The 10,016-nt window shown below is 31.7% G+C and overlaps 1 protein-coding gene across 1 annotated transcript in view; it reads left to right on the top strand.

Moving 5' to 3' along the window:
- LOC106472170 (O-acyltransferase like protein-like) overlaps positions 1 to 10,016 on the top strand; it is a 21,403-nt gene that overhangs the window by 6,932 nt on the left and 4,455 nt on the right. Inside the window, exons 5-13 of the mRNA XM_022401656.1 lie at positions 405 to 508; positions 780 to 950; positions 4,553 to 4,646; positions 4,946 to 5,038; positions 6,172 to 6,337; positions 7,204 to 7,283; positions 7,915 to 8,037; positions 8,343 to 8,463; positions 8,947 to 9,133. Of these exons, the coding sequence (XP_022257364.1) occupies positions 405 to 508; positions 780 to 950; positions 4,553 to 4,646; positions 4,946 to 5,038; positions 6,172 to 6,337; positions 7,204 to 7,283; positions 7,915 to 8,037; positions 8,343 to 8,463; positions 8,947 to 9,133 (1,139 nt within the window). The remainder of the gene's footprint in view (positions 1 to 404; positions 509 to 779; positions 951 to 4,552; positions 4,647 to 4,945; positions 5,039 to 6,171; positions 6,338 to 7,203; positions 7,284 to 7,914; positions 8,038 to 8,342; positions 8,464 to 8,946; positions 9,134 to 10,016) is intronic.

Below are 10,016 nucleotides of genomic sequence, written 5' to 3'. Positions count from 1 at the left end.
ACCACGGGTATCGAAACCCGGTTTCTAGCGTTGGATATAGTTTTTAATACTAAGTTAAATGTTTGTAAATCTTTTCTATATCTAGTTTTATCATAACTTATATTTTTATTCTTCTGTAATAATTATGTTACCCGGAGCAGAAGTGTATTCATATTGAAATAAACAAAGAACAAATGATAAAGCTGAAAACACATTTTAAAAAATAAAATTTCAATAAGAACTTTAATTACGTAGGTGTTGTGCTGATGCAATAGATATGCTTAACATTTATACTTTTAACTGTTTATCAAAAATGTGTTGGAACTATCCTAATACGATAACAAGACAGTGAATTATAATTTTGTATGTATAAAATTGTAATACATTTTAGAAGTATGATTTAAGTTCTCTTATTCCTCTATTAGAGGTATTTTCCTTGCTGTTGGTTGTCTTGTTATATTCGCCACCTTCATAGACATCTATCAAAGAAGATCAGATAGGAAAAACGAACATATGAACATCTTGAAATGTAAGTATATTACTCGACGTGTTTTGATACAGCAGTTAAGAAACTATAGAGTCACTTTTCCAAACGTATTCCAAAATTTAAGGTTAATATAAATAGAAGTTTAGAAAGTAGAAAAAAAAACATGCAACAAAAATAGTTGCATTTCATCAGCATCTCAAAAATGATGGATATTGTTTGTTTCAAGATCCTGCAAAATTAACCAATAGCTTTATGCTTTGATGTATGGAATCAAATAAAAACTCAAGAAACCCCTATTTTATTATCCTTGTAGGCACATCGACAGACTATTTACTGACTTTTTCTTTGTACACAAATGGCAAGAAGCTATTTAGCACCAAGTCAGCCAGGAATACAATTGGAGCTCTCCATGGAATCAGATTAATATCAATCCTTTGGATAATTTGGAGTCACACATACTTTTTTATCAACTATCAAGTTTTTAGTAAGTATATGTTTTTGTTTTCAGGCACTAATCTATTTTTTTCGGATTTAAAAGAACTGACATTTTTTTTGTATGGTTATATATATAAACAAATACTATCAATTAAAGTACAGACAAACTATATTTGGTATTTAAAGATTAATAAACTCACAACAAAGAAGGTTCGAGAATAATGAACAAATTTTTGGGCACTCTAGATTCGTGAAAAATGAAACAATATAGGAAGTTTTCAAAGTTACATTAGTGGACACCTAGATGGCTCAGCCGTAAGTTTGAGGGTTTACAACGCTAAAAATTGAGTTTCTAGACCCGCGGTGGGCAGAAACACAAATAAATAATTGCGTAGCTTTTCGTTTAATAACAAATAAATATCATATTAGCGGAGAGAAATTAGCATACTTATGAAATCAAATACAATTTGTGGAAAGAAATACCACTGAGCTACGTGTGATTTTTTGTTAAAAAAAATTCAGAATAGCTCTTGCGCCTGATTTTTTTTAGCTTTGTAATATAAAGTCATTATTACTGTAGAGGTTGATGAAGGAGAATAAAAAAAAACATGGATCTGACCTAGTTTTGATTATTAGTGAGCCAAATTAACTAACAACGCGCTTAAATTCTAGGTATACACAGTGAACAAGTAAACATGTTTTAACTACACGCACTTTAAGAATTATGTATTGTAAAGGATCTGGAATTAGCATTTTTTTGTATTTGTTCAAACGCTTATTTTTTTACTTGGTATTACCCACCATTATGTATGTAAATTGTTCTAACTGCACGCGAAAAACAGCCTATAAGAGTAAATATATTATGTAGTTAGCATGATAAGTCAGGCATTCTGTATTTATTGGGACATTTTAATGGATAATTCTGCTGCTATCACGAACTTTTTACATTGGCATAAGTCACTCAGTTCAACCAGATCTGTTTTTACTTTATAATATTATTTGAATTAATCTAATACCTTGGCAGCGTGCCAAGAACCATTTTGAAATATGACCATGATGTAATGTCATGTACATAATACATATATATATATATATACGAAAGATCTAAATCTACATTTTTTTAAATATAAGAGCTATATTTTATTTTGACACTTCCAATTTTCATCTAACCCCATCACCGAACAGTAATAATGACTGGAAGCAGTTGCTATTTCAAGATGCCTGACCAGCCACGTAGATGGTAGGAGTTTTGTATAATTGCGCCTTCACAAATTAATTTGGGTTAGTGTGTAATGCTCCTTCCAGTTTAATTGTTAGATGAAGTTTTTATGCTATGTAAGTCACAAGGCCGTGCGCTTTTAGAGGTACATGTTCAACACACTTATTATATATAAACCTGAGCAACACGCGCACACACTACATACGTATACAAATACACAGCATTACACTCACCATTTTGTAGATATAATGGTCAATAAAGAAAACGAACCATTCTGTGAGCGAAGTGACTGATCATTTCAAACTCTAGGTATTTTTACACGAAATATTATTAGCGTTTGATTGAATTAGCGGATTGTATGGTGGCATTTTGCGTGTGCTTTTGTTTGTTATGAAGCACAAAGCCACACAATAAATTATTTGTGTTGTGCCAAGCTCGAATATTAAAAATCGATTTTTTTTGCGTTAAAATTCCTTCGAATCCGCAGATTGCGAGCCGAGAGCCCAAACCACTAGGTCATCTCTATATTTCTGAAAATTGAGCTGTTCACTTGGATATAAAGAAAAAAATAGAACACTATTAATGTTCTACCAAGATTTTTGCGTATTGAATTAATTCAAAGAAACAAATAGGTTTATGTATGTAACCATAAGCTATGTCATTTAACATAATTAAAAAATGGGGCCGTGCGTGGCCCAGTGTCCGAAATTTCAAAATAATACTTTAAAAAAATTATTTCTGGAATAAAAAAAATATTTTTCGTCAAATTAAACTGATATGAATTAGAATATTTAATTTTGGAATACAACTTTCCATTTACACTAAATCTTTTTCTCAAAACAAAATACACTGATAGCTTTTGGGATCCGCCAAAAATTTTTATTAAAAGGAGCCCTCGGGTTACTAAAGTTTGAGAACCGCTGCTCTATCTAACTAGCAACACCAATCGTTCTCTGACGACAATATTCCTAGATTTGTTACCCTAAAAATATTTCATTCTCGGCTAACATGTGAACTTTAAATGACTTAGCCAGTAAAATGTATAACGATGCAGAATTATGTGTTTGAATATTATGGCAGAGGCACAAGGCAACTGAAGCAAATTGTGTTACGTTTAATGAATAGTTCTCTATATTGGAATAAACATCAGTTTAATACGTCAAGTAAATAATGGCTTCATGAAAATCCACATTGGCGTACACAAATACATGTACATACTGCATTGATAAAGGTCGTAGAGTGAGCTGTTAAAAAAGTTTTACCAACAATATATAAAGCATTAACTCACAAAGACAAGTACATAAAACACTGATAAAGGTCGTAGTGTGAGCTGTTAAATTATTTTATCAGCAATATGTAAAGCATTAACTCACAAAGACGTGTACATAAAACACTGATAAAGGTAAGCTGCTTAAAAGTTTATGTGCGGTCTGCGGTTCAATCCTTAACTTAGGAAACATTAAATAGATTACCAGGCACACATTAAAACGAGAATTTTCTTCTTGTTGTTTTGGTTTTAATTGCATTCTTTGGAGCATAGTTGCTCAAACATTCTTAACATACTCCACTCTACAGATCTTCAACTGAAAAATTTTTGCTTCTCGTGTTGTGAATCTAATAATTATTTTACCTGTCTTACAAACAGCAGGAGCCTTATCATATAACCAAGCGATTTGAAAATGGCGCTGAAACCTAACCGGACAATTTTTTTAAAGATTTTGTGAATGATAAGAAATAAAAATAAAATTATCCTTCTGTCAGTATCTTATTCAATGATGTACCTTTTATACATATATTAGACTGATTACATATACATTCTATTAAGATAGCGTTTGTTGATTGTTTTATGTTGTGATTTGAAATTACTTATCCAATAAATGCAGCATTATTGTGTTAATATGTATATTTGTCTCTTAAGTTGCATAAACTTTTCTTAATCTAGCAAGGCCATGTCAAATTTCACCAACTTAGAAAAGGTCATTTATAATCTTAATTTTCTTAAAGAAAACATTTTTTTAGTTTGATCATTACAGATAAATAGTTTTACTGGTTTAAATATACTTATGAAACGAGTTAGTATTTGCTAACGTACAGTTATTTTATGCTAAAATTATATTCTAATCTTAGCTATTGTATTTACAAAAATGTTAATTGGGAATATATTTGAAAAGTGTTTAAAGCAGTGAGAAATGATTTTTATTATTATCCAGGTAGTTATAACAACAACCAGTACTCAGTAAAGAAGTCTAAATCGTGAATCTGCAATATAATTTAAATTATAATAACAACCAGTACTAGTAAGGAAGCCTAAATCTTATATTTGTTATACCATTTGTTTAAGAAGATTTCATCTGTTCTTGAAAACCATTATTTACTACTAATCAGCATTATGTTTATTTTCATAACATATCAATCGTGATTTTTTTTTACAGCTGACAGCTTTTTAGCAAGCGATTTCGTCTCTTCATTTATGTCTCAGCCGATTGTCAACGGAACTGTAGCCGTCGATACGTTCTTTTATCTCAGGTAAAATAATAATACAAATGTCTCAGCCGATTGTCAACGGAACTGTAGCCGTCGATACGTTCTTTTATCTCAGGTAAAATAATAATACAAATGTGTCAGCCGATTGTCAACGGAACTGTAGCCGTCGATACGTTCTTTTATCTCAGGTAAAATAATAATACAAATGTGTGTCAATACATTAGTACTTTACTGAAAAATATTTTCAATGACAGAGTTATCACTTGCGGTGGATTATTTATTTGTTATTCCAAAAAAGCGACATTTTATGTCATAATAATTATTTACTTTATATTGTTCAGTGGTTTACTTACCTTCTATGTGACTTTACAATTACTGGAGAAGAACGAAAGGAGACTGAATATTCCTGTTTATTTGTTACATAGATACTGGAGGTAAGTCGAAACATTCATGAAATAATTCAGTTACTTCTTATATAGTAATTATTGACGCCAATTGAAAAAATTATTTTATATTACAGAAATATTTTTTATGTTGTTAATAGCTAATACTTGAATTATAAATAATTATAGCTACTGTCATCTTAAAAACAAAACGTTCCGAAGTGTATTTATTTTCTTGAACGAATGCAAAGAGAAATATTCGTATTTTATTAGTTTTGAAGAGATTTATAGAGAACATTGCGATGTTTAGAGTTTTGTAATTAATGAAAATCGAAAATGTTTGACTTGTCATGTTTCGTGGAAGGAAAATCATATCTAAAACTTTTTTATTAACTGTTAACATAACTTTTCAGGGCTAATCATAGCGTAGTCTTTCAAAATCTTGAAAATGGGATGAAACGTATCTCATTCAGTAAAAGGAGAACCAAATGTTAAAGATACTTTCTTCATTAGTAATATATATATAATTTTTAAAGACTAATTATAACGTAATATTTCAAAATCTTGGAAAAAAATGGGCCATAACTAACTATGTTCAGCGAAAGGAAAAATCAAATATTAACGATTTGTTTGCGGATTAATAACATAACTTTTCAAGGCTATTTATTGAATGTTATTTGACAATCGTGAATACTAAATTAAAACTAACACATATCCATGAAAGGAAAATCGAACTTCAATTATTTGTTTCAGAACTGATTAATACTTAACACTGGAATATCCTGAAGATTAGGCAAAATAAGGAAATTTAAACATTAAACAATTATTTGTGGATTACTAATTTCGGGATTGATTACGTTTGTTTTGTTCTTGTTGTTAAGCACGAAGCTACACAATAGGTTGTCGAAATCCGATATTTAACGTGATAACCCCTCAGACTTACCGTTGAACCAGCTAGGGAAAAGGACAGGGCTGATTATTATGTTTCAGTTTTATAACTTTTTAAGGGTTACATATGTCATTGAAGTCCGGCAATGCGGGAAAATAAATGAATAAAATCTCAACTTGAAATAAAGGTCATTTATTTACAAATTGTCTAAAACAACAACTTATTCTAAAAAGAGAAAATACTTATATCCGTTCTATCGAGCTACCACCTAGTAAGCTGTCAATGTTGTTTCAAGGCTTGCTCCACCTCTTGCCTTCACTATCTGTCTCACAATGTTAATCCCACTATTGGGATCTGGTCCATTGTGGCACGAAGGAATTGATCACGTGGTGGAAGGTTGCCGGAAGTACTGGTGGACTAACATGCTGTTCATCAACAACTTTTTGACATCAAGAAACGTGGTAAGTAAAGATTGATTTATTTGTTTTATTTCTAGTTAAGCACAAAGCTACACAATGGGCTATCTGTGCTCTGCCCACCACGGGTATCGAAACCCAATTTCTATCGATATAAGTCCGCAAACATACCGCTGTACCACTGGGGGGGGGGGCGGTAAGTAAAGAAGACGTTATACTTCTACGATAAATGAAAACACAATCCCTGTATTTTTAAAAGAGTAGATTTTGCTCCATGATTCAACTTACAGAGCAATCCTCCTGAAATAATTTTATTTTAGTTTAATACATTCGAAATTTACACTGTATGGTTTGTTCAAGAGTATTAAGTCGAAATTGACAGTTAGACATATAAATACTTGAGACCGAGCATGACCCAGGGATTAACGTGCCGAACTATGGATCTGCGGGACCTTTGTTCACGTTCCGTTACCGACAAAAATATAATAATAATAATTGCACTCCATACTTTAGGACCGTGGGTAGAATATAAAGATGACGGTAAAATCCCATTATTCAGTCACACACGAGTTGGTGTTAGATGCTGTTGACTAGCTGACTTCCCTCAATTATATCAGTTCAAAATTAGTGACGACTAGCCTTGCGCAAATAATAAACAACCTGGTCAAAGGAAATGTCATCTTTAAGTATGTGTAAGACAAGACTACTGAACATTTCGAAGCTATTTAACAGTTTTAACGAACAGAAAGCAAGAATAAGAGATCATGAGAAACTCGATATAGTGAAAAACAGAATTTGACAAGACAAAATACATACTATGATATTTAGAGTTATTCACGAGTCTAAACTACTATTTCACCACATCAAATTATATTAGACAGAATGATCCAACATTTTACAATTTTTTCCAGTGCTTGAACTACACCTGGTATCTTCCAAACGACTTTCAGTTCCATATCCTGTCCTTATTAATCCTTGTACCATTGATGAGGTAAGCGTATGTATTGGTAAAACCCGCATTTCAATCATATAAAGCACTTTAAAATAATAGCTTTATTGAAAACGTAATTATGAATTACTGTTAACACAGGCAAGTTCAATAGTGAGATGAAATAAAACAAGTTATAATACGTTTCATTCTAAACTTATCGCTAATGGTTTATACCACGATATATACATTCAGTTTTAAGTTACTAATTTGTGGTTTAATATAAATCTCAGAAGAGTTGGAAATAAAATGAAATATGTTAGTAATATAATGTATAATTATCCATATAATTATCAGTAGAGCCCATATGTTTTTGAAACACATTTTTTCTAAATTCATAATGAACCAAATTACTTGTATGACTGTGACTGTATTAGTTACAAAATCTCTAATAATATATAAACCATATAAAAAAATCCAACAAAAATACCACTAATATAGCAATAAATCCCACTAACTACTGTTGGTTTTCAATGTATTTTACAGAGAGAACGAGTGATTACGCTCAATTTTTCTTATTAGTTGTTTACACTAAAAATCATCAAATTACTCAATATGCATGCAGTACATATCATTAGGTTTCAATCCACCGTCATGAAGAATAACTGAGGTCATGTTTGACTTCTCTTCATAGATCTACTGCTCGTGGGTTGCTCATCACCGCAACTCTAATTCTATCTTCCATGGTGATTACAGGAGCCATAACTGAATTCTACGGCTATCCTGCCACCAGGTTGTACGGACTTCCAACAACCGAGTGAGTGAAGAATAAGCTGGTACAAAGTGATGTTGTAGCAATGTGTAAATTACTCAAATCTTCTAGACACAATAATGTGTTATTTTATCATTCAAGTGGGGTAATTCAAAGTCCCAGTAATGTTAGGACACAAAGGTGAGAAGTCGTCCATTTTGCATATTGAACATTAAAAGAAACGGTTGTCATTCCTTAATATTTGTAATAAAATCAAACATTTAAAGAATGAATACAATATCAGCATCTATGTTTATGAAAACAGCGGTTGTACTCAATAATTAATTTTAAGTTTTTTTCCCCTCTTTTAGCGAGGTGTGGGAGTTCTGTACAAAAATTTACTTTCAACCCTACACACATCTCGGTGCCTACTGTGTAGGAGCAATGGTTGGGTACCTTCTCACAAAGAAACAGCAGATTTATTTATCTCCGGTGAGCATTCCTAGTGCAATAAGTTTCGAAATCGTGTAGTTTTTGTCGGAAATAAATTGTGTTTGAATGTGTGTTTGTTAGAAGTACGCCTGCCGGGCGAAAGTATGAAGATTCGGGGTGCAAGCTCCACAGAAAAATATTTACAGTTAAAGAGGTAATTTGGGCCTATTTCGATTCAGTGAGAGTCAATATAAGATGAAAATCAGGGAAAAAAAGACAATAATGATGAAATCAATAGGAGCCACCTCACCTGAACATCTATTGTTTACGTTAATTTATATGTATCTTATCTTTTTCATTCATTATATTTAACCCACATTAAGTTTAAAATTTCGACATAAAAAGCAATTCAAAGTGGACAGTCGTAAGCCTATTAAAGTATACGGGGGCCCAAGTGGTAAGTGTTCCCCTTGTATTAGATATAGTATATAAGTTATCCAAGCCAACAAATAAAACAAGTATTTATATTTTTGCTTAATGAAGTTTCAACAAGCGTTGGGTTGGCTACTTTCGATGGCAGGATTGATGTTGGTATTGTACGGGACGTACGACTGGAACAGAGGGGAAGAAACTAGCCGTGCAGCCGTTGTTCTTTATGCTGCCACTCATCGGACTATCTGGGCTCTAGCGATAGCTTGGCTTACTGTGTCTTGTGTCTATGGTTACGGAGGTAAACAAACTGAGGTTCATAAATTATTTAAAATCAAAGTCATAATAGTGCCACAATAATGTACAGGTAATGTTAAAGGATCTGTTAGAAATGTGTTGCTCTAAATATCAGATTTTACTGAGAAATTATTCAAAGATTTCAGTTTAAATCTTTATTATTTTACACCGGAAAATAAAGAAATATAAATGCTAGAAAATTATAAATGGCACCTAACGACTTCAGAAAGATTAAGTTTCTAAAAATTGTAAAAACCCTTAGCCTTTATTATTCAGAAATTGTAATTATGTTCATCAGAATTAGTTTTCCAAAAAATTCAACGAAAAACTTTTTTAAAGCTACAATTTCAATCTTCTTTAGTTAGAAAAATTATATTAGCATGAGAAATAGTAAGGCAGATAAAAAAAAAAGTCCTGGCTCTGATAAACTTGTGATGTTTGACCTAATATAGAACATTTGTGACAGTTTTAGGTCAGTTATTTATTCTTTGCTACATCTTGTAATATCTAAGGCTTTTCAAGGTACGAAAAATAGATGACAGTGCTTGAAGCAGAGAGCTAACTTTATGTGTTCCACTTTTGCTTTACTATTTGTTTCGTAAAAAGTATTGAGTAAATTGTTTAATAATCATTTAGTTATTTTTATGAGGATTATTTTACATTGTTAGCTCAAGTATATATTTAGGACTCACCTAAGTTGCATAAGCTGGTCGAACCTCGATATATATTACTGGGAGTACAAATTCGATGACGAGGAACCACTTTTGAGACTAATAATGGCTGAAGACGGCTTGAATGGGTAATGAAGAAAAACTTTAATATAAGTTTAACATAACAGCAAATGTCCAAAGTTTTGACCTGACGATGAAAAAATCATACCGCAAGAG

The sequence above is a fragment of the Limulus polyphemus genome, unplaced genomic scaffold (genome assembly GCF_000517525.1).
Source record: "Limulus polyphemus unplaced genomic scaffold, Limulus_polyphemus-2.1.2 Scaffold118, whole genome shotgun sequence".
Classification (NCBI taxonomy): Eukaryota; Metazoa; Arthropoda; class Merostomata; order Xiphosura; family Limulidae; genus Limulus; species Limulus polyphemus.
Note: the sequence above shows the minus strand (reverse complement) of the source record. Positions and strands in the feature narration are given on the sequence as shown.